The sequence below is a fragment of the Lonchura striata genome, chromosome 3, assembly GCF_050655825.1.
Source record: "Lonchura striata isolate lonStrDom1 chromosome 3, ASM5065582v1, whole genome shotgun sequence".
NCBI lineage: Eukaryota > Metazoa > Chordata > Aves > Passeriformes > Estrildidae > Lonchura > Lonchura striata.
Genome location: NC_140705.1, coordinates 5,585,752 through 5,611,499, shown reverse-complemented (window position 1 = coordinate 5,611,499; position 25,748 = coordinate 5,585,752). Strand labels below are relative to the sequence as shown.

Here is a 25,748-nt window from a genome sequence, read left to right as displayed (position 1 = left end):
TTCTCAAAAAAGCCACTGATTGAAAAGTGACTTGTTATGAATATGAGTTTACTTTTACAGTATTCCAGGTGCAGTTTTGAGCTGCAAAGTAGTTACAGTGTTGACATTGTTTATGCTACTGTCTCTTAGCTTTATATTAAAATGACTGTTTGTAAAGCTTTATGGAGGTTTGCAGGTTTTTAGTTTAAATGTTTAGTTAGTTTTTGGTTTAAATGTCACTGAGAATTATGATTCTATATGATATAAGACTGGCCCACTTACTCTAAATTAGAAGAGAAATGTATCAGGCACAGTTTTTATGGTTTGCATGTCTGCTAAATCACCTCTGCATTTCACAGCTTTAGCTTCTGGGAAATATTTATAGGTTTTGCTTAGGAGTGCATTCAAGTTTAGATACAACAAACTCTAAATTTAAGCTCAGTAGAAGTTTGGTTGGTTTGGGGTTTTTGTGTATATATATATATATATATATATTTCTGCATTATTTTAGCTGCATTATTTTATTTCTGCATATATATATATTATAATAGCTGTTTCCTATTGCATGAGAGGTGAATTGTTAGCAGTAAAGAAGAGCTGCTAATTGGATGGGGAAGGAGGCAAATGAAGGCAAATGCCTACCTGTGTGTGGGGTGTGGTTCTCTGACTCCTTTGGCCTGTTTGTGATGTGGATGTAGAACAGATATCTTGGTCCTGCCTTTTCCACAGTACAGGAGCCAGTCTGACAGCAACCCAAAAGGGAAGTGAACTGTATTAATGGACAAATTTGTCTTGTTTGTTAGAAATCTTACCCCCTACTTTCTTGACCTGTTAAATGTCCCTCAGTAATCAGTGTTCCTTTTACAATTTTGCCCAGCCTTCATCTTTTCTATGCTACATCTTGATCAACACTGTACATTTCCCTTTGGATGACTCCTTCCTCATGTTCTTCAGAGAAGCATCACCCACTCTGTCATTGTGAAAACTGAGATTACTTTCTATCTTTGTGACACCTGTATTGGTTTCACTCACTCTTCTTTTCACTCTTTTCAGTAAACATAGTTAACAGTAAACATAGTTTGTGACTATTATTTGAGTTCACCTTCTTATAAATGCATGAGAGAAATGGAAATCTATTGTTTTTCAGGAATGAAGGTACTTTTGCATTTATTTGTCATGTGTTTTCGTGTTTTCTTGTTTTGTGGGTTTTTTGTTTGTTGCATTTTGCCATCTGTAGTCTTCCCTCTATTTCCATAAACACTGCAGACAATATCTCTAATAATTAGAGAAGAATATCCTTTTTTCATCCCCTTTAAACCGTGCACTAATGCAGAAATATGAAAATCTCTTTTTGTAGAAACCTGTGTTAAAATTTTTCTAGGAGATAAATATCAAAATCCTGGTGGTTGTGCTCAGGCTCAGCCTTTACCATGGACAGAATAGTGGAATCAAGATGTTACTTTACATCCTTGCTTTTTTGCCCTGAGACCCTCATCTTCTCTTGAAGATTTCAGTGATGTTTTTATGGAACTTAGACCTGATGGCACTTTCCTTTGTGCCTACAAGGTATCAAGATAAAGGCTGCAAACACTAATTTTCTTTCTCCTCACTGGCATCACTGGCATCATCTTCTGACTCCTCTGGCACCAGTAATGGTTATCCCAGCTTTGTGCTCAGACTTCATAATTTAACACGTGAGCAGTTTCAGTGGAGCTACACTTAGTTACAAGGCTGCACAGTTGGATTCCCAAAGCAAAGTTCTCCTCAGGGTAGGGGAAATTGTCTTCTCTGTTGGACCTGTTGCATGTTTTCAGAGGTTTTTACAAAATACCGAGTACTGTTGTCCTTGACAGTACTTCACATGAATCTCTGCTTCCTTTATTTTATCAGACTTCTGGCTCAGTCAGCTGGCAGTGGTTTGGATTGACTGGACTGACTGTGTGCCAAAGCCTTTCCAGTTCATACCCAGTTAGAGGATGTGCAAGCTTAAATTATCAAACATTGGTAGGTAAAATATTCAAAAATTTATTAAATGTGACCAAATTTCTCCATAGTCAGTTCAAGTCTGACAGTGGCAAATAACATAAATTTCAAGAGAAGAATAAGAAATACACACAATGTTCAAGGGGGGTTCTTGGTCCATTTTCTGTTTTCCCTCATTCAACATGTAAAGTCCAAGTTCTACCCATTAAGGGCAAGTAACCTTCTAAATTTTCCACTGAAGAATAAACTTCTTTAAATAATAAAACAGTCATTGGGTTCTGTAGTACTCTGCATGATAAAAGGGCTTTTTTAATGACCACTTCGATGGACTATTAGAAGTTTGGAAGTAAACACAGACCAAATACTAGGAGGACTCCATGAAAGTCTTTGATCTAGAAAAATTTTGCAAAGGGATTTTTCTATCTTGTTTCCTTTATTTTTCTCAAAACCTCTCTGCATCTTTCCTTAAACACTGTCATATTTTACACTCATCCCTTTCATATCATCCATGCTGCACTCCTGAGAAGTCAGTCGAGTCTCTGAACCAGGAAATCAGTCTCTGCTGCCTCCAGGATAACTTTTTTAAAAAAATATCTGTCTCCCATACCACCCTTGGGCTTAGGAGGAGCTTTTCTGAACAACTTCAAAGACGTTTTCCATTGTTACTCAAATTATTTGTGAAATGCCCTCATATTTTAGTGTATTCTAATGTTGAGAAAAGAGAATGTATCCAGGAAAGGTAATTTCAGAGCATCTCCACCCAAGTCAAAGTGGATTTAAATTATGTTGAAGATCGCAGCATTTGCACATTCATATCCCAGTTGTGGGCTCTTTATCAGTTGCCAGGTGAACTATTCCAAGATTTTAGAATTCAGTCTATCTGCTCATTAGACTTTAAAACCCTCACAAATTTTTATGTCAAGAACCTACTTAATAAATAAAATGCTTTAACTATTCCAACAGTTGCATTCAATTTGAAGGATCTAGTAAACAGTATGAAGCAGAGCTAAGGGAAATCCCACATGGCTAATAAAGTTTTGGTAGTAATAGGAGATAAATTTTGAAGCTTTCATAATAGATTATCTAAGTATCCCCAATGCAAAGCATTAAACAGAGTAGGCCCAGAAGCTGTTGTATAGTTTTTAAACTGTCTTCAGAATGTGAATAAATAATGATTTTCAAACTATTGATGTTCTGGCAGAAATGTTACTACTCTTCTCCTGTGTTGTTATCACTATTTCTGTTCAGATTTTCAGAGTACATTATATGTGTTTTTTATGTTAGCTAGGTCTTTCTACCTCCCAGTAGTTTGATTTTAACCATTTTCACATTTTCATTAAAACTGTCTTTTAGTAAGAGGAAGTGTAGTAATTTATCCTTACAAGGATGTTGTGACTCAAACACTCCCTTCCCTTCCTGTTGCCTGATCCAATGTAATTAAATAATAGATTTCATTTCATAACTTTGCAGTAGCAATAAAGAGGAAATTATGTTCCGAAGGCATGTTTATTTTTTTTTCCTCAGCCTTTTCATGGCTTAAAAGTGATTCTTTCTCTTCGTGCTAAAGTAATGTGAAACAGCCTTTTCAAACTTATGTCCTTGGGAAATGAATGTTAATTAAAGAATGAACATTAAATAGGAGTTAGGAAATCAGGGCCTGTTTCAGACACAAATATCTGTTGTTCAGATTTTACATTTATGCTCCTTCATGGTGCTTTCTTTTCTCTCTCTGAGTAAATCTCTCTCCTTTTTGCTTTCTTTGGTTTTCCCAAGACAAAATCATGCTATTGATGCCTAAAGAGGCTACCAGGAACAAAGGCTAGACAAAGTTAAAGAATAAAGTAGATATTTATTAAAAGGCCTTCAAAGGCTACATCTTGGGCAGCACAAGAGCCTGGCTGAGGCTCCACACAAGATGGACTTAAGATGCACAACAGTTTGTGAGATTTTATAAGTTTTTGGTCCCTTTACATATTTGGGTTAATTGTCCAATTACAGCTGCAGGTTATGAAGTCCCATCCTCCCAGATGGCTCTCCTCAATTTGCAGTTGTTTACACTTCTTGGGCCTGAAGCTGCAATGGTGTTCTTGGTTCTCAGGCTGGAATAGGATTGTCTTGTCTAAAACTGTGAAGAAAACTTACTAAGAATTTATATGAAGTTCAGAGTCACACACCAATACAGTACAGAATCTGAAAAATATAAAAGCTCAAACTTAGGGCTTTGCTATTACCTGTGCAATTTACCTTGTTTGGTTTTTTGTAAATTCTGAGAATTATAATTCCTACCAATGAGTAAGAAAATACAGTGAAGCAAGACATACTTAGAAAAATGTGGACTTATTTTCCTCATTTTTACATGAAAACGGGTATGCCTTGGACTGGGACTATTGTTTTCCCTCTATTTTTTCCTTTCTGTTGGATTAGAAGATTCTTGGAAGAAAGTAGTTACAGATTTAGAATACTGGAACCATTTTGAAATGTCCTGGAAACACATTTCTTGATATAAGACAAAGAAGTTCATAGAACTGCCTATATTGAGGTGCATTCTGATTATGCCTTGTCCTCATTGACATTAAAGATTACAGGACAGGATGAGCCTTTCTCCAGTGTCATAATGTACACCGCAGATATTGTGGTTAAAAAAGTATTAAAACTAAATGGTTTTGATTTTTTTTTTTTCTACTGATAATTTGGATACATCTTGCAAGGTGACACTGAGTGTCAAAATTCTGTAGGCAATATAATGTACCTCAAGCCAAGACATCTGTGTGGTCTTTCTGGCATTAAAAAACATTTAAATCCATAGTCCTCTACATCTCTTACATGTCTCATTCTTTAATCTGAGAGATCCTACACCATGTGCTTGAAGTCCCCATCGAGACTGAGAAGCTCCCACTTGGCTGGCATGTGCACTTGAGTAGATGAGAATTAAAAAGAGGAAAGTCCAGTGTGAATAATTTCAGGTAAAATATTGTGAATATTTTAACATATGAAGTCTAATTACCATGGTATTTCCTAGCTTGATTACATATCTCTACAGGGCTGTGAAAACTTCTAGAGCTGAGAGGATGTTGATATTTATGTATTTTGTATTTTTGATGTTTGTATTTTTGTTTGAATGTGAATCCTTTTTTTTTCTTCTTTTGTCTCCAACTCTAAATCTTCAGAGCAGTTCTGAGATTTGATTTTTTAAAGTATGTTTTTATCCTTCAATGCACCCCAGAGCAGAGCCTGGGCCCTGCTCTGACCCTCCCTGCTCACAGGGACACCCAGGGCTGAGGGCTCCTCTCAGCTGTGCCTCCTCTGGAGGCTGAACAGCCCCAGCTCCCTCAGCCTTTCCTTGTCAGGGAGATGCTCCAGTGCCTCCATCATCTTTGCCACCCTCCACTGGACCCACTCCAGGAGCTCCATGTCTCTCTTGTCCTGAGGAGCCCAGAACTGGACACAGCAGCCCAGATGTGCCTCAACAGGGCAGAGCAGAGGGGCAGCATCACCTTCCTTGATCTGCTGGGATTGCTCTTCCTGATGCCCCCAGGACACCACTGGCCTTGGCCTCAGGGCACACGATGGCTCATGGACAGAGCTGTCCTCCAGAACCCCCAGGTCCTTCTGCAGAGCTGCTTTCCAGCAGGTCAGTCCCAGCCCATACCAGTTCCAGGGGTTTTTCCTCCTTCCTGCATTTGCCTTTGTTGAATTTCAGACAGTTCTTTGCCCATCTCTCCAACCTGTCAAGGTCCCCTATATTCAGACCACTAATGGTTGCCAGCTCTTCATAGCAATACTTCATTACCCTGAGGCTTCCTCTAAAAGCACTTTATCTCTGGGCTTGGAGTGGGGAAATACATGTCTTATTTTCCTTTTGTCAGACAGTGACACCTGATTCCAATTTGCTGTCATATGGAAAGAAAGTATTTATTTAGTGTTCTGGTGAAACTAATATAGGGCAATAATTATTTTCCTGTGTGAGCAACGTAAGGATACATGATTTAAACAAATGGTGCTCTCAACAGCAATGGGAGAAAGGAACCTGTTTATATTAGATAGTCTCTCAGTCAACAGAGAACAGGGGTTTTTCTGCTTGCAGCTTTGGAAGCTGTGTAAGAATAATCCTGAGTGGTGGATTCTTTTGGGATTTGAAACCAAAGGACAGGAAACTGAGGGATAATATAAACCTCTGCTGCTTTGCATGCCACAGTAATACTAGAGAAAGAAAAGAAATAGAAATAATTGATGGATAGGAAATAAATCTGAGTTAATAAACTAAATATTCAGAAATAATATTAACTTCAATTCTTAAGAACAGTAAATTCTAATTTATTTTTTCTTTGCTAAAGGAAATATGAATGCATTTTTTGATAAACAGTTTGCAAGTTCTTATTTTTTGAAAGTAACATTCAGTAGCATAAAGGCATTCAAAGATGTAACTTAGATGGAAATAGTACTTATTGTTGAAATTCTCCACTTGGAATGTCTACAGTGATACTGCTGTGAAAAAGAAGCAGCCCCTTTGGAAAATTTCAGACCAAATCTTTTTAGTTTTATTTTAACTTGGACTAGATGACCTTGAAAGGTCCTTTCCAGCTCCAACTATTTAATGGTTCTACAATAATTTCCTCCAAAATGTCATTGTTTATATAATTTAGATACTGGAAAAATTAATGCCAGTGATTTACAATGAAATGGCACCATTCACCTCAGCATTTAGAATATCCTGACAAACCTAGAACAGGGACAGTAAATAGCAGAAGACATCTGAACTCATCTTCAGAAGGGGAAATCTGTTTGCAGAGGTTGGAGGCCTTTTGGCTGTGAGAATTTTTCAGTTTGAGGTTGGCTAATGAATCTTTCATATCTATAAAGTTCACACTTCACAAAGCTTTTTTCACAGTCTCTTGCTCATTCTAAAGAACACTACTCCATCATTTCCACTTGAATGATATTTTTCAAGCTTTTTTTTTTCCTCCCTTGTAGTAATAATAGATGCAGTAGAAGTTTTCAAGTTTGTTTTCTTGCCTGCTGTTACCACCAGCAGTGGGAGAGAACATCAGCTGTGGCCATCCCCAGTGACACACTAAATCCTGAATTAACATCTATGTAGCCAGTGAATAATTTGACCACATTAAAACTGAGTTCAGTGAGTCTGAATACTTTTCTGTACCTAGAGACTTTATGGTTTTAATGTTGTTGGTATAAATTCACTTAGTTGGGTCAGTGTTACCTGCTATAAATGTCAGGTGTGCAATAGGGTTTCTTTTGTTTCCTGGAGAGTAGAAGAATTACTGCTATAAAATGTTGGTCCAAAATGTTGATTTTGTAATTTGAATTGAAAGAAGGAAAAATAGAAAAAAGTCATGCTTGAAGCTAAAGTTGGAATATAGTTATTGTTCAGAAATGCGTTAAAATCTTTTCCCTGTGTGACAGAAAATGGAAAAAAGCCTCTAATATAAGAAGTTAAGCTTAAATTATTTATAAAGAAGAGATTAAAAAAAAATACTTTGATTCAAGCTCATCTTTTGCTAGATAGAGGTATTAATTTCACTATTTACATGGATTTTTTTTTCCTTAGTAATCAAATATAATTTTAAAGGAACCATTCTGTCTCCAATAGGTGACAGAGCCCAGGAATATGGTGCATTTTCCTGTTGGCCCACTCCATTACACAGGCTGATTCCATGTAGTTTTCTAAGGGCTCTTACATATTTCTTATTGTTTTCTTCTTTTTCTTTGGTATTTTTAGAAAGATCTTGTTTGTAACATGAAGAACATCCACTCAAACAAGTTGTCCATGTTTTTCCTTTGCTGTTTTTGCTCCCTTGAGTGTGTAGCTTCTTTTGTTGTATTTTTTCTTCTTTGATTGTACTGAATATGTTGCTAAAAACCATGAAGAACAAACCAAGTAAAACCCTCTGACCTTCTCTATGTGAGTCAAATGAAGAGAGATGCTAAATTGGTATTAAATGTTCAATGTAACAGATGGGAATATTCAGAAAATATATTCATCAGTGATCTGGGGGGCTCTTGGATAGCAGTGGTGTGATAAAAACCCTGTAGGCTGAGGTGTGGGGCTATTTTTTGGAGCTCTTGGGACTGGCTTTCGCTCAAAATCAGTCTGAAGGCAGCTGAAGGAAGGACTGTTCTTTCCTGTGACTAGAACAACCTGTCTTCTTAATTTTATAGCAGCTGCTTGTTGCCCCTGACATTGAAACCATTGAGAATTGAACCTGTAGATGTATAGTTTATGCTTTTGGAAGAAAGGAGTCCCTGGGTATCATCCTTATTGCCAAAGATGCTTTTGGGGTAATTCTTCTCCAGCTATGAGGAACTAGCTGCAGACTTCATCTCTTTATCCAGATCCAGCTCTCTGGGCTGCCTGAAGTGGAAGTGAGGTGAAGCAGGATCTTGCTTCAGGGACTTGAGAGTACAGTTTCCATAAAGGGACAAAAATAGTGAATTTTGTCCTTGAAACCGAGATCTCGGTAGATGTCAGGGGCTGTGGGGTATGAACTTGTGTTTTCTTATTCTCATGTATGGACTGAGGTTCACTGTATGTTCAACATAAAATAAAGCTCTTATCAGTTCTGTACAGCTCCCTGAAAGGAGAGGGATTGGTCTCTTCTCCCAGGTAACAAGTGATAGGACAAGAGGATATGGCCTCAAGTTGTGCCAAAGAAGGTTTGGGTTGGATATTAGGAAGAATTTCTTCAGTAAAAAGGTGGTCAAACATTGGAACAGACTATACAGGGAAGTGGTGAAGTTGCCATCCCTGGAGGGATTTAGCAGATGTGTGGATGTGGCACTTGGGGACATGGCTTAGTGGTGGCCTTGCAGTGCTGGGAGAATGGTTGGACTCCATGACCCTAAAGGTATTTTCCAGCATAAACGATTCTATGTTTTCATGATTCTCTAAAGCCTCAAAATGTGACACAGAGTTTCATCTTCTAGAGGTCACTTATAATCAACTGGTGTTATATTAAATGGTCTTCAGTAAAAAAATACTTACATTTGAAATAAAGTACCTATTAAAAAGAAAATTTACTGTCTTTTAATCTGCACATGGGCATTTTTTGTTTTAGACAGCTTGTGATGATTCAGTCATACTGGTGAACCCTTGTGCAGTGATCCTGAATCATTACCAGTGAGAGTCCTCTAATGGGCTCCATAATGTAATTATCTCCTCAGGATGTGCTAAGTGCATAAAGCACATCCCTGTGCTGGCTTTTGGAAACAAATTCATTGTTTTCCCTCTCTGTGTTAGAATAAGAAGCTCAGATGTCACCATTAGTAGCGTGTGAGATATTACATGGAAAGATTGAGTGAAAATTTGTATTTACTCTTTCTATTTAGTTGCCTTCATAAAAGTATCAGGATATTCTGTTTGGAAGGTATTTACAGGACTGTATCTTAATTCAGAATATTATTTGGTAATTTTATAGTAGTGTGGTTTTTACCTAGAAAAGGTGAGAAAACAGGACATTTTAATGTATGTTTAATAACACAACAACCTTCCTGTCTCTGAAAAGAAATTCACCCAGGTGAATTTTCTTGTATAATGAAAACAAAACTGTAGCTCCTGCAGCATTATTCTTGGCTCCCAGCAGTTCCAAGGCATGCAAACATCACCATTCCAACTCTGTCCTGCAGTTTAACTGGAAGGATTATGTCACAACACGGTATGTTTGTTTTCCAGCTTTTTGTCTGTTTGTCCATCAAGACGGTTTTGTAGAAGAAGTATTGGTGATTGTTGACTTTGGAGGTAGTGGAAGAAAAAATAATTCTGGAAGAAAGGAAAAAAGCAGACAGTCCTATTGAAGTAACTGTGCTTCTGTCACAGGAGAATGAATACTCCTTTCAACAAATCTATAATTTGCAGAAGTTGCAAAAAGAAAATAGCCGTAAGGTGACTGTTAACATACTTCAGTTCATCCTGCCAAGAAAGTTAACTTCATAAAGTCATTAAACCCATGATTACATTTTAAAATATTATTCCCCAGCTATTTCTTCTTAGGTTTTAAAATATAGTTACTGTATATACTGCCTTCTTTGTAATGGGAAAAATTGTAAAATACACTTATTTTTCATAAACTCCTAATTATTAACAGAGCTATTTGCGCTCCTATACTTAAAATCATTTCAACACTTCCGTTATTTAAACTTCACTTTTAGGGGTTCATAATTCTGCTGTAATAAAAAATATATTCAGACTCTGAGGTCTCAGACAATGTTTGCTGGTATTAGAGAATTTAGTCTGTTTTTCTTTAAAAAGCTGAGTAATTTGGATTGTTTGCTGTTCTTCAATATCATCCCAAACAAAATATTTTGTAACGTGGTCTTAATAATTTCAAAATGAAAAAAATTAAGAAAAGAGAAGTAAGTATGTTGGAACTGCTGCAGCCCCAAGTTCTGACTGGCACTGAGGCTTGGAGAAGGGAGATGGTGGGAAATTCTTGCCATAACTGCTCTGTTGCCATGTGGTAACCTCATGTAGGAACAGTTCCTGCAGCATTTCTATCCCACCCCTCATCTGGAGTCGTGGGCAGTGCTGCTCCCCGAGTGAAACCCCTCTGCACTCCCACTGCAGCCGGGGAGCAGGGGGATCCTCTGGAATCTCCTGATTCCAGAGAGCTGGGAATGGCTTTTCTGGAATGACAAATGCTCGGGTGCTCAGAGATGGATTGGTTCTTTGGCACGGCTTCCTGAAATCCCCCTTCATCACGTAATGACCCAACAGGGCCTTCAGCTCCAGATATTCAGGAATCGGGGCTTATTGCATATTAATGGCAACTCTGGGACAGTCAAATAAGACAGTTTGTTATAATCCTAATTATAGCAAAGCACTCACGTTGTGGTTTGAATGAGTCAATTATGTGTGTGTTAAACTATAAATACATCTTCCCCCAGCCTCGGCTGTGTGGGGTGTAATTTTTATTTAATTGCTTGGATACATATTTACCTGAGCATACCCTGGTTTCCCAGGTAAATACGTGTACCAATGCATAACTCATTATGGTCTGTTTGAATAAATAATCCATATTTTATAACTGTACAGGAAGTAATTATTTTCGTACTTTGCTTTCTTAAAGCCAAAGAAATTAAATGCTGTGTGTCCATTCCTTAAAATAAAATAGATGCAGAAGTCGAGGCAATAAGAGAACGAGAATAAAGTTTTCATTGTTTTGATAGAAACTGAGAATGTTATTCCAGATTTTGATCTTGTGTTTAGCCCAGAATAACTCCATTAAAATAAACAGTGTTATTCAGGATTTACTTAGATGCAAATGGGACATTAATTTGGCATTTGCTCCTTACTCTCCCTTCCTTCATCACAAGGCTCCTGCAAACAGCTCACACACAACTTTTGCAATAAATGTCATTGTCACATGTTTATAATTTGGAAAAAAATAAGGTATTTCAGCTGCATATGGAAATTAACATACCTGAACTTTATATCTTAGAGAGTCATGGACTGGTTTAGATTGGAAGGGGCCAAGAGATCATCCTTGTGCATGTTTGGGAACTAGGGCATGCTTTCCTTTTGGATTTTTCTGCCATTGTTTTACATGATATTTGGGAAAGCTGTGTTGTGTTATCACCATGCTAAGGTCAGGTTTTCTAACACTTTTAAGCTCAGTGGGGCCAAAGTCAGCCTTGGCATAAATCCATTAGCTGCAATAGATTTACACCAGAGAGGAATATTGGCTCGTTCTTGGTAATTTTTTTTTTATCCAACTCTTTATATTTTATGTTAGAAACATAAGTATCTTGCGTGCCCTCAAACTAATCAGAATAAGAAACAGTTTTACTTATGCCAAAAAAATAGAGCTATCGTTTTTCACATTCTTACATTTTTCAAGCAAGATTATGTTACTGTGACTTCTGAATTCCTGAAATCTCTCTGGTCTCGGTGACTGCAAGGGCCAGGAGATGGTTCCAAGAGGAAAATCTGAACCTCTTCATGCAGCATTTTTTGTGTTGTGTGTACCAGATACAGTTAATGTTTTGTGTGTATGTGATTAGCATGGAAAAAAATTAATGCAGTCCAGTATTATGATTTATGGACTGAATCTTTTGCCGACTGAACACTTGCCAAAATGAAAAATCCCCCCCCCCCCCCACCCCCCCACCTTTTCCTCTTCTTTGGATATTAGAAACAGCTACTGTTTTTGTTGATCTTTTTAACTTCTGAATAGGCCTATTTCAAGTCATAGCAGCATGGGAGCTCAGATTAATAATATACTTATTCAGCCAGTGATACTGAGTGAAACCATTGCTAGTGTAAGTATGAAGGATAGGATTTCTTTAAATTATTTTCAGGTGCATTCATGCATTTCTAAAGAAGAATATAGAGCTATTTGAGCATAAATTAAATTGCTGTGTATTGATCATGTTACAGGTGTGTGTGAATTTTAATATCAAGAATTCTTGAAGGTATCTCTTCTTTTGATGACTTTTACACTCTGTTCATGGTCAGTTTTCCATCAGAGGGTTAACAAGGCTAAGGGCAAAACAACTTGCAATTAAATCTGGCTTTTTGGCTTATGTTTTTTAATTCAGAAGATGAACTGTGAAGCATCCCTTCTATCTCAGTCAATACAGCATTATGTTTTATACTGGAACTGCTTGTCCACAGAGGTTGTAGATTCCCCATCCCTGGAAAAAATCAAAGTCAGACTGGATAGGGCTCTGAGCAACCTGGTCTAGTTGAAGGTCCCTGCTTATTACAGGGGTTTGGATTAGATGACCTTTAAAAATTCTTTCTAGCCCATTCTGTGATTCCATGATGGTGATGGGATTTGCTCCTTTCACCTCACAAGTCAGAGCCCAAGGCTCGTGAGCTGAAAGGAGCAAACAAATCCCATTGACTCCTTTTGCACTTTGGGTTGAACCTCCTTAGCCCAGTACTTTGATAAGCATCAGCTGTGCAGATAACCCAGGTTACCAGGTTTCTAACCCTGTTCTAGTTTTGTGTAAAAAATCCACTTTCCTCCACCTACTGAAGGCTGATGTACTTAGTCCTTTACAAAGAGATTTTTTTGCTCTTTACAGCACAATTTGAGGTGTTTGGGGCCTTTGTAGGCTCTGTCACAATGGATGTGAGGACAGTCCATTGCTTCACACTCCTTTGGCCACCCCTTATCAATTTTTGTGTCAGTCCTTACTCAGTCCCATCTTTATTACCTTCACAGCTGAATGGCCTGTTCTGTTCAATAAGGTTTTTCAATTCCTTCATTAATAGAGTCGGTATTGCCTATCAATTCATTTTCTTTCTCCCATATGAAATAAGAGCATTCCTAAAAAAGTTCTTCATGTGAGTCTGGTTTGTACTAATGCTAAGTCAAGTAGGGGTAGAGTTTCTTTCAAAAAATACTTAGGTAAGCTGTTTAAAATTAATTTTTGTTATTCTAAAAAATTGGGAGAACGATCAGCCTCCTTTCCACAGTTGCAGATAAAGTGCTATGGCAAGAATTTGGCATTTTTACATTTCCTGAGAGAATTATATGTTCATTTTCTGTGCTAAGAGAAGGAAAAAAAATGGCAGCAGGACTTTTTAAAAGCAATCATTTTAAATATAAACAAAAAAAGCTTTTTCTTGATATTTGTCAAAGGTCTTCCAGGCTTTTCATAAAATTGTTATTCACTTCTTGGCAAACAAGACTCGAGTGAGTGACACCTTTGAGAGTCCCAGCTTGTTTTAGTGCACGGCTTGTATTTTGCTATGGACAACCATGCAAAATATTATCTGAATTTATTTAAAACAAACCCCAGTGAATAAAGTTTTTAACACTGAAAAGGCCATCCTAATTTATTCATTTATTTTAGTTGCAGCAAGCAGCTGAAGTTTCTCAGATGAGAGGAGCTCGAGTCATCTCTGCTGAAGATCTCCTGTTCTTAATGCGCAAAGATAAGGTACAGTAATTAGAAATTTCTTATTTTATGTAGTCAGCTGCTTTTTGTGTTTTTTAACCTATGTAAAGGAATCCTACATCATGAATACCTTTCTTTTAAAAGTATAGCTGCTCTGCAATTGTATGTGATCAAGCCTGTTATAATCATTCTGTAATATCTGAAATAATAATTGTTTTTTTTCCTGTAGATTCAATTATCAATTGATTTTTTTTCCCCCACAAAGCTTTATGGTAGATAATGTACCTTAGACCTCAAAACAATTTCTTAATAAGATATAAATATTGATCCCTATACTTTATGTCCCTTTAATTAAAAATAAATCATTCTGATTTCCCCCGATTATGAAGGGTGTCAGTGTGACATTTGACAATTGTTACCATTATAGTTTTGTTATTTAGACTGTCTATAAATCCTCTTTATTTTATATTTCAGTATTTTTCCTGTGTTTTATCCCACTAAAATCTCCAAATTTAGGTATGGCCTTGCTCTCTCTGGATAGTAGTAGAGCAGGTAAAGGAAAAAAAAAATTCTCTCCTCAAATTTAATAATTATTTTTAAATTGTCAATTTTTTTTAATTACATTGATTATTCTTCCTTTGTGTCTTTTTCTTCCTTAGTTTTCCTCTCTCTTTCACCCTTTTCTCTCCTTAGTTTTCCTTTCCTCGTTTGACAGGTGAAACCTAATGACCAAAACTATTTCAAAACTAAACCCCACTAAAACATTAATATAAATTGCAATTTCTTTATCTGATAAAAGCTGTAAGGCTGTTCTGAAAACAACAGTTGTTATGGAGACAAAGTTCATGGAAATATGCATTTCTAGCCTAGAGTTTCCAAAGTAATCAAACATTTTAGAGTTCCATAAAGAAGACCGATATATGAATTTGTCCCTTCTGAAAGTCAAACTCGTTTCTGTCTCACAACAAAGTACCAAGGAGCTCAAAATAAATAATATTTAATATGGATTTACTACTGTCCTGAGATACTTTCTATGTATGGATTTTATGCATAATTTAAAATGACAAATATTTTAAAGGTTATATTTACTGAATAATGTGCTACACATTTGTATGCTTGTGTGTTACAAAGTTTATTAAATAAAAAATAGCTATGTAATAATCATTAATGTAAATGTTTTTTCTTATAGAAGAAGCTTCGAAGACTACTTAAATACATGTTTTTTCGAGACTACAAATCTAAAATTGTCAAAGGAATAGAAGAAGATGACCTCCTTGAAGGTAGAAAAAAATAAATTACTTAATTTGGGAGAGGCTTGATGTCTTATAAAAGTGCTGAACAGCTCAATGCAAAGTATTAATGTCTCGCTTGATAGTTAAAAAAACAAAAATAGTCTCTTTAGAGGAATTTTGCTGAAAATCTCTGCTGTTCCATTTGAAATATAGAAGTATTTGCGTCTACCATCCAGATGAAGAGTAAGACTTCAATGTTAGAGCTCTGTTGAAGTAAGAAGCTGGTGCTGATTAAAGGGCTTATTGATTTCAGCATCTGTATTTTAAATGTACCACCTGCAATTGAATGGACATTTGTTAAATTATTATCAAAAGGTTTTGATATTGATATTTTTGACATGCTTTAAAAAAAACCCTTATAAACTGAAGTTACTGAACACTAATAGATGATGTGGGTGGTTTTTTTTCAGTGTGGTTTAACATTTTATACTTTAAATCTCTAGTTTAAATAATGGGAAACACTTTTGTTTCTGCATTCCATGAGGAAGCCACAGTTTTTATAACCAATGTATTTAAAGGAAAAGTGCTTTGAATTAAAAATATATTAATTTTTGCCATATAGTTTCCTGGTTTAAAGTTTTGTTGATTTATATTAATGTTAGAACTAACATTTCCGTTGTAAAAAGTTAAGTTAAAACTTATCATGGCAAATCTAACCCTTACCATACTGTTACAACATCTAGCAATGTCCATACACAACTTTTTGTATTAAATTTACTTCCTTTCTCAGAGCCTTTTATTATTTTTTTTCCCGTACAATGAATTCCTTGTGTTTGGTTCCTCTGAGCATCCACATTGATGATAGGCAAACATTGTACTTCTTGCTTTGACTTCATCAAGCTGTGGAGAAGTTTTTGTCAGCTCATTTAAGATTTAATTTGCCTGTGGCATTTTATTTTCATGTTTCATGTGTGCAAGCAATCTGGCAGTACAGCTTCTTATCTGGCAGCTTTGGGGTTTTAATACTTTACCTTGTGCCACTCCTTAAAGCAAATAAACAATTCCCTTAAGCCTTTTAGATGTTCATGAAAAGATTCTAAATGCAGTTTACCCTGGAATTAAAGAATGCCTTTTGTAGTAGGCTTTGATAATTAGAGCCATTAATTTTCTTCTGTGAATTTAATACCTGTATAGGTGCTCTGCTGTTTAGAACAACAGAGATAATTTTGTTAGCATTCTCCAGGTTTCACTGCAGAGCAATAGTCCATCACCTCTGGAATTGCATCTTAGTGGTCGTGTTAGGGTTTGCTGGAGGCTGTAGGCAATGAGGATGTTCTGCATGTGTTCAGGGAAGAGCATTTCCTCAATGTATTTTGCTCTGTGACTCAAGTTCTTTCCACCAAAGAGAGGTTGTTTCCTCTACAGCTGTGTCCACTGTGCATTCTTTGGTGAGAAGTAATGATATGTGAACAGCAAATTCGTTTTCTTTAGATTATGAAAAATTACTTGGTTATGCTAAAAAATACTAAAGATGATGTTTTGCTGTTACTGGAGCAGAGCAGTAACATCAGCTTGTTCAGGTGGCACAGCTTGTGTGAGGGGCACAGTAAGAAAAGGCCTTCTCCGCTCAGTGCTGGTTCTAAATGTTGTCACCCTGAGGGACATCAGGTGATTTTTGGAGAAGCCAAATAGTTCAGTTTTTTGTTCTTTGCTTTTCTTTCTGAAGACAAATTCAACAGCAATAACACCAACAAGCGGCAGAAGCTGGCCCAGGACTTTCTCAACTCCATTGACCAGACTGGAGAGCTCTTGGCCATGTTTGAAGATGATGAGATTGATGATGTCAAGCAGGAGCGGATGGAGGTAATTTTTTCCTCTTATTGATACCCAGCAGAGAAACTGTGAAACATTTAATACATCATGCTGGTCTGGTGCCTTTTTCATGCTGCACATTGAATCATTGTTACATGTTTTTTCTTTTGCCCAGATGGTCTAAAGAAATCCTATTTCCATATTTTTCCTATTCCTTCAAATGTTTCTTGATATCTAAGCACACATACCGAGAAGGAAGATTACAGAAGGGTGGTTATAGATTTTTCTGTCTGCTGTGTGTTTGTATTTCCTTCCTGTAGAAAGCAAATTCTATTTGTAAACATTCCATGTGCATTTTTCACAACACTATTTTCCTTTCTCATTATTTATCTTAGCAAATTGTTTCAATAGCATTTGAGGACTCTTCATATAACACAGCTTACAGGTGAAATTGAAATATTCTGTGCAAGCATGCTTGAGTATAAACTCTTCTCTCCATCCTTTTGTGTCCTATATTCTGTACTATGTAGTTATGAAAAATTTTATCTACATTAAAAAATCCAGTGCTACATGACTCCCATAAAGCTAGGTGGGAGAAGCAGTGTATTTCTGTTAGCATGGAAGTCTGTGTTTTTGACTGCTTTTCTGTGGGTGGACTACCCTGGTTTTTTGGTAATCTGGTTCACAGTGAATGCAGAGAAGAGTTCTTCACCCTCCTTCATGCTCAGTTGTTCAATTCTTCCTCATGTTTTCTGTAGGCAACTGGATATCAAGGGCAAAATTGTGCTCGAGCACACTCACAATTCCAGAGAAGTATTTGAGCCAATTTCCATCCATTTTCAGACATTAACATAGTGGACGGGACTGTTGGAAATTTGATATTTGTAGGGTGATTTCTATAACCTGTCAGTGCTGGAAGCTGAGGGCTTTGGTGTGAGTTTCCTTTTAATGCTGAGGTGTTTCATGGGTTTGGTAATTTTTTGTATTAAATATTTGGCTATTAGGACTTCATTTCACTTTCACGATTTCATGGAAAATTCTAAGAAATAATGTAATTTTTATTCTGTGCTAGTTGTAATTCTACTTTCTTTCTTCTTAACGGAGCCTCTTTTCATAACTCCAGCATTCCCAATCTGCTTTCTGCTCCTTTCTGGCCTGCAATGGGAAAAAAATCAAAACCTAATGAGGAACCACTTCTCTCTAAGAATTTGTTTAGGAAAAAGTCCCATTTCCCCCCAGCTGAGAATTTGTGTCATTGAACAGTTATATCCAACTGTTTGTATTTTGGAAACTGTTGATTTATCTTCTTTAACCTCCTACTTATTTATTTGTGCAAAATGTTGTGTTTTGCATAAAGGCAGGCAAATCCTTTGAGCATGTACATACAGAAATTGATTACAGCATTCTTCTGAATGAATGGGTTGTGCGCTTGACTTTGCATTCTCTTGTTCTTCCAGTATTTTTCAGGTTTAAAAAACTACTCAAGTTGATAAAAGTATGAAGTTCTCTGTTGTAGACAATGGCAAATCTGAATCTATGTTTGTCTGTCAAGGAATGTGTGTCTTTAATCAAATATTTGCCTTTCATCTGACTATATGTTTTGTGTTTTATCACTAGACTGTAGTCCATGAACTGTAGTGTGTGTGTGTATTATATGTAAAAAGTAATTCTTCTCTCTATTTCTTGACTTCATTACATTTTGTGAACTCTTGATCTGTTTCTGTGTTTAAAAAAAAAAATAAAATCAAGACCTTATTTTAGAACACATTCATGAATTATATATAGGTATGAATCCAGTCCTATCTATTTGCTTTCTTATTAGTCTCTAAAACTAATGACAAAACATGAAAGACTGTTTGAAACATGCTACTCAAAATATTTAACATATTTTTTGGCTTTGTTTTGTTTGGGATTTTGTTGTCACTTTGAGGTGAGTGGAAAGGAAGCAAAGATAGTAGGAAATGTGATCCATTCCTAAAGGAAGAGTTGTTAATGGATGGACTAATCTCCTGTATCACATTTTCTATCTTCAGTAGATTGTTTAATCCACACTAAATTCTGGAGGAAATTCAATAGACAAATTAACAGGGTTTTTTAAGGAATTAGTGTACTTAAATCATGGACTGCAATTTAAGGGCACTGTTCCTTTTAGGTATCAATTACCTCAGAAATGTGTGGTTATCTTGGTTTGGACAACCGTAAATTATTTCAGTTCCACTTTGCCTTGGGCCAAAATCATGCTAAGCTGTCCAGAGCAGATGATAAACATATATTTCTGATGTCATTCTGGGCTAAACAGGATATGATTGTTTAGCAGTATGGTTTCAGTTATGATACAAAATGCAAATACTGTTTATACTCATTCCTTCTAAAGCATTTCATAAAATTAGAGCTAAGCCTTCATGTTGCTGCCTGCAGTGCTTTGAGGTCCATTCCATATCTGCCCCACAGAGGAGTAAGGAAAGCTCTCAGCCACTTTGGGACATTACCAAAGGAGAACAATTCTACACTTCTTTGGCTGAAATACAGTCAAATACACCAGCACTGTGTCATATTAAAAGCAAAGGACACTCATCTAGGATTGTCTAAAGAATTTACTGATGTATCCAGTGGTCTTAAGCAAAGGGAATGTCTCTGGAGCAGTAATGCCAGCAATGTGCAAAGGGACATTGGTCCAAGGTGGAATACTCTTAAAATACTCTTTCTACAGGGCAGAAATTAAGAACACATTTGACACTACTTTGCTATAACACATGATTATTATATCAATAAATTGTGATTACATTTTATAAAAAACTGCAATAATAACATTAAGTAGAGGCAAACCAGCCAACTGTATTGGCAAAATCGAAACAAAATAAAAACTGGAATAGCACCTCTGTCTCACTTCATAACAGTTACTGTCCTGCTCTTCTGGGGCAGCAGTAAAGCACCAGGGACATGCTGCTCTTCAGAGTAAGAACATTTATAGATGGAAAAAGTGATTCTCATTCCTGGATGTAACTGAACTGTGCATGGGAAGGAGAGATGGATCATAGAGCTGGTCTTCATTATGTGCACCAGTCTTTTGAGAATAGCACATTGATGGTAATCGGCCCTCCCTCCTTTTGTATTGCACAGGTTGGGCTGTGGAAGAGTGAGAGCTGGTGGTGCTCAGCAGTTTGACTTCCCTTCCTTTGCCTGTTCTATGACAGAATCCACAGTAACTGACACCTTGCAAGAGGATGGCAATTTGGCTTTCCTCTGTCTCTTAAAAATCATTTAGAGAGGAGAGGTGGTATTCCTGTGGGATGTGGCTGAATTGGTGGGGCAAAAGGGCCCCTGTTCATTTAAAATCTTTGAATTTTTCCTTATTTTGCAGTTTGAGTAGACTTGGAGTTTTAGATGCTTGTGTCCTTATGTTGCTCCTCTGCACCTCTCAGATTCCTGACCATAGTTAAAACAACTGCAGGTTTGGCTGTGATTTTATGAATGGTAACTTCAGTTCTGCTGGTTTGTTTTTTTCTGTTAGAACCACTATCACGTTCTCCATGTCATGTCATTAAATCAAGTGTAGCTATTTAAAAACTTCACTCAACATCACTGCAAAGCTGACATCTCTCTCATTATGTAAATACCCATTTTTTATCATTTGTTTTATAGCTTTAATATTCTCTCCCCCTCAAGAAAAAGTCTTTCCATCAGAAGTCTGCACTGACACACAAAAGAATTCATAGAGCATCATGCTGTGAGTGCTCTGTTTCACTTCTGTTCCCATAGGATATGGGGAAACACCATTCATCTGTCACTCTGACTGCTAGTTTAGGGATACATTTCCAACACTCACATGTTATATGGCAATAATTCAGTTGCAGTAGCTACCATAATGCTTTCATAGTACATAGAAAGTTTGAATAAACAGTGGAGGGAAAATAACTTCCCTACAAGAATAGACTGCCTTAAAGGAGGATTGAAGCCAGAAAAATGGTAAAAAACTAAGTTAAATCCCTACTTTCTGATTCTTTTACAGGGAGATTGGAGCTAGATGACCTTTAAGGTTCCTTCCAACACAAACTATGCTATGATTCTATGATTCTATGATTTAAGGTCTGCTGTCCTGTGAATTACTAAATTGATATTTTAAAATCAATTAAATTGCTGAATTGATATTTAAAAACTAAAGATACCTATTTTTTATTCTAGGAGGCTCATTGTGGGTGTCATTTTTTTTAGTGTGCTCACCAGTATTCTTGTCTTAGTGGGAAATCTCTAAAGCTCACAGCAATGCAATGGGTCATGTGCAAAAGATGATAGATCACATTAAAGTGTAGGTAGAAAATATAGTATTTTACTTTTATATAATATTTTACTTTTTTTTTAATTACTCCTGTTTAGTTTTGTCTTTTTTGAGACAGACTTAATTTGTATTTGCATAAGACCCCTGAACACACCAAACTGCATCTTGTGCTGTGGGAGTTCACTGTTTCAGTCTTAGAAATATGTTGGACATAGAATAAATTATTAAACTAGACAGTGACCAAGATGATTCCTTCCTGCTGTAGTATCATCATCAGCTTTTGAGTGATCACATTTTGACCTGAGCCAGGTCATGTTGTCCCAAACAATGACCAGCTCTGGGGTCCTCAACACAGGAAAACAAAGACCTGTTGGAGCTGGTCCAGAGGAGACTGTAAAGATGCTCAGAGGGCTGGAGCACCTTTCCTATGGAGCCAGGCTGGAAGAACTGGGGGTGTCCAGGCTGGAGAAGGCTTCAGGGAGACCTTAGAGCCCCTTCCAGAGCCTGAAGGGGCTTCAGGGGAGCTGGAGAGGGACTTGGGAATGCCGGGACAAGGGGGAATGGCTTTAAACTAAAGGAGGGTTGATTTAGTTTAGACTTAAGTAAGAAGCTTTTTACAATGAGGGTGTGAGGCACTGGCACAGGATGCCCAGAAACATTCAGTGTGAGGTTGGAAGGGGTTCAGAGCAATCTCATCTGCTGGAAAATATCCCTGTTCACTGCAGGGCACAAGGACTACGTGGCCTTTAAAGGTCCCTTCCAACCCAAAACCTATGACTGTAAACTCCTGCGAGGCAGCAGAGGCCAGGAGCTCTCCCCACCACTTTGATGTGACTACTCTCTTAGGAGAACATTAGCATGGACAGGGGTTGCTCTGTGGTGATTGCCCTTGGACACAAGGCATGGACTTGGGGTCTTTTAATAGAGGGACTGAAAATTGGAGGGCATAAATCAGAAGTAAAAGACTGTGAGCTCTTCTTTTCAGGATGGATCTGAAAGATGATGTTGAAGTTCTCAAATTCATTGTACAAATTTGGAAAAGATGTAGCGAGAAAATAACCAGGAAATGATTTAGGAAGAACCTTGAAACCTTTTAGTACCACTGTGCTCATTTCACCAGCCAAATTATGCCAGTGTAAGTGCTAGGGAGGGGGGGTCATTACTCTTTAGGGAGAATCTGATTTAAATCCCATTTGTAAAGTACAGACAACACACACTTAATAGAAACTGCATGCTGGATGGCAAACTAAGAAATTTTCTTCTACTAAGCATCGATCTTCAGTGCATGTCTCTTGCTCTCCAATTTTGATAATATACCTATTTTTCTTTTCAAATAAGTATTTTTGATTTCCTTGCTGAAATCAGATTCATGTTGTCAGAATCTATATTTCGGGACAGAATCTTTGGATCTAGTTGAGTGTTGACTTCTGTTATCTCACAATATTGTGCCCAAATAAAATAAATTATTGCTTTTTAGAATCACAGTTTATTGACCTTAGACTTTCTTTGATTTTAACAGCTACACCTTAGGAAAGAATGCATCCTTGGGTAAGATTTGATAGTGTAATCCCTGCAGGGTTTTTATGCTGTTCTTTACCAAATCTTGTCAAATATGGGCAAAAGGATGCCAATGGCAGGACAGAAGGACAAGTCATAACATTAAATCTCTTAAATCTTACTTTTTTTTTTATGGACTAAATAATTGCAACCCTAAATGCAAACCAGTATCCTCACCTGTAAGTCCTGGCCAAGTAAGAGTAGAAAAGGATTTATAGTGGCTAAATAATGTACTCAAAGAATAGTGGGAAAGTTCCTGCCCAAGGACAAGACAGTCCTGGTACCGTGAGGAAAGCAAGGATCTCATTTTCCCATCCCCTTAAGCTATTTTGAGGGTTCTGTTCATCACTTCCACAAGTTGGGTTGAATTTCACTTAGTGGTACCTGCCTAAAAGTTTAAACATCCCAGAAATTTAGTCTGGCTTCTGTACTCAGAAATGAGAGGGAAACAATCCAGGGGGATGTTCATTTCTAGATCAGAGGCAGAAATTTTTTTTGTCTAGTTTTTATTCCTAGAAACATTTAAGTTACATTTAAGTGTACTTCATCAGATGTTAAGAAAAGTACTTCCAGTACTTCCAGTGCCTCCAGGATTATTCTCTTTGGAGACTCAAGATCTGTGTGTGCTGTGGGACCTTGATATAAGCAAAAACCTGTAATGATGATATAAAATAGACTTTAGGATCACGGCTCCCTATATACTGTCTACTGCTTTTGATTTACACATATGCCAAGACTAAAAAGAACTTCGATGAAACATCAAGCAACAAAAACACCTTTATTCTCTAGGCAATGGGGTTTTTTTCAATGCTGCAAAATGGAAGTTAGGAATGCAAATATAGAAGGATTTAATTCCACTGCATCAGTCCACCCAGTGTTTCCAGATGAGTGCAAAGCACAACTGGTAGCAACTGAACTCTAAATTTGCTGGTTTGGCATCAAAGTATCTGTAAGCATTATTTGGTATAAAAATAAGCCTGATGGTATTAATGGTTTCTCTGATTACACATTGCTTGGGAATGTTTGGGATAGTGGGAAAGTGCTATTTCTCTTGGGCAGTGATTGAATTGGTTAAAAGTAAACAGAAAATAAACAGAAACAGTTTTTCATTATTATCTATATGGCTGTAAATGTTGTGTCATTCTCTTTGGAATGAGAAAAAGCCCCTGAGTGGAAAAGATTTCTTGTTACAGCCAATATCAATAGACTTTTTACGCTACTAAATCTAACGTTATTGGATTTTTCTCACATTGGGGTTTACTTGCTGTGGTTACAAAGATTGGCCTGTTTGTTTGGATGTTCAGTTGTGGGGTTTTTGAGCATTTTAGTGAATGTTGCTCATACTGCAAATCTAGACAGCTTTGCTGGGAGGGCAAGGTGTTATTTGCTTTTCTGTATTTTAGTTCTTTGAGTATTTTTTGCCACTGTTTGCTTTCTCTGAGGAAGAAGATTCGGGGCCGTTGTAGTTTTGACACCCAAATGACTGTATCACAAATTTTGGAAGGAAACTTTATATATATATTATTTATATCTGTGATTAGATGTAGACACACATGCTTATAAACAGTATTTCCATGGAGTATTTGAAAAGGAGCCAAATACAAGACTAGCAAAACATTCTCCTTCCGAGTGTATTTTAACATGTATTTAACATGTTGCTTAGCTTTACTAATCACCCTGTATTGGTGCTCACAACAGAGTTATTTTCTATGTAAACTTTGGAGAATTGGGAGCAAGAACTGATGCTGAAGTCTGACAAAGGTCCCATTGCTAGGAGGTTACTGAAACTCTTGTCGTAATTTAACATAATCAAATTTTTACTAATAGCTATTCAGATTTTGAAGTTGTTTAGAGGTGAAGTAATGCAAATCTTGTCTACAAGACAGGCTGTATCTCAAATACTTTGGGTGGAAGTTATTTTTTCAGATCTTTGAATCTTTATGTGGCAAATTGCTATTTTTTAAGCTCCGCTAAGCCTAATATTGAGATCCTTTCTAAATTAAGAGAAAACAACAACTGTTTATTTCTTACAGTAAGATGTTAACCAGGTCTGCAGTGAGATAAGTTCTGTCCTCTCAAGTTTTTGAGAAGGAATTTGTCACTTGCATTAAGCCATTTTCGAGAATTTTTTTGCACAGGATTCAGAAAACTCAAAAACCCATGGAATTGTAACACCAGTTAAATTATGTAAAAATTTCAAATCCAGTATTACTCTGTAAGATTCCTACTTGTTGCAAGGAGGAGATTTTCTGACACTGTTTTGAAGAGTGATACTGAAATCTCAGCACAGAGACCCTGTCACCTTGGGTTGTCAGCCACTGTGTGACCAAGCTCCAGGACACCCCTGAATTTCTATTTCCTTCCATCTCAAGTTTTAAATCACAACAATCTTTCTGTGAAAGAAAATACCTTCTAACAAATGAAGGCAATAGAGGTAGGCTCTCTATGGCATTAAATAGAGGGGTGTTGAGGGTGTTCTTCTGTTTAAATAGCTGCAGAAAAGAAGGGTCTGAGCTGTTACAAGCAAGGTCCTGGGTTTGACAGAGAGGGGAGAACACTCACAAGCCAATATTAAGGAAAGGAATTTTTTTCTGCTTCGTCCATAGGAGGCTGATGCAAGACCCTTGGCCTAAGGCTGTGCCAGGCTCATTTATCTGAAGGTTCATTTATATGCTATTTCGAGACATCACAGGTAGAGCAGAGAAACCCTTTTCCCTTTCCTTACCCTGTATATCCACTGAGGGATTAGCACTGCCTTTCCCAGTATTAAACTCCAGCCAGGAACTAAAACCTGCTTTGAATCAGGCTCATGGGTTTACCATGCAAATACCTCCTACAAAATGACTGAGAATCCTTTTTTTTCTAACTGGAATTTGCCCTCTAACAGCAGACTGAGCAAACTGTGTGTCATCAGATCCTCTCCAGCCAGTCTGCAGCACGCAGACAACATAGAAGAGCATTGGAAGTAGTTTTCAGGCTTCACTCCAGATAAATATAGCCAAAATGAGCTCAGATCTGTTGAATTGCACCACTTAAAGGGAGGGAGT

General features: G+C 37.0%; 1 protein-coding gene across 7 annotated transcripts in view; it reads left to right on the top strand.

The window, feature by feature from the left end:
* SUPT3H (SPT3 homolog, SAGA and STAGA complex component) overlaps positions 1-25,748 on the top strand; it is a 260,596-nt gene that overhangs the window by 161,885 nt on the left and 72,963 nt on the right. For all 7 annotated transcript variants that reach the window (XM_085576234.1, XM_085576235.1, XM_085576233.1 and 4 more), the window contains 3 exons: positions 13,780-13,866; positions 15,014-15,104; positions 16,783-16,919. In XM_085576234.1, the coding sequence (XP_085432360.1) occupies positions 13,780-13,866; positions 15,014-15,104; positions 16,783-16,919 (315 nt within the window). The remainder of the gene's footprint in view (positions 1-13,779; positions 13,867-15,013; positions 15,105-16,782; positions 16,920-25,748) is intronic.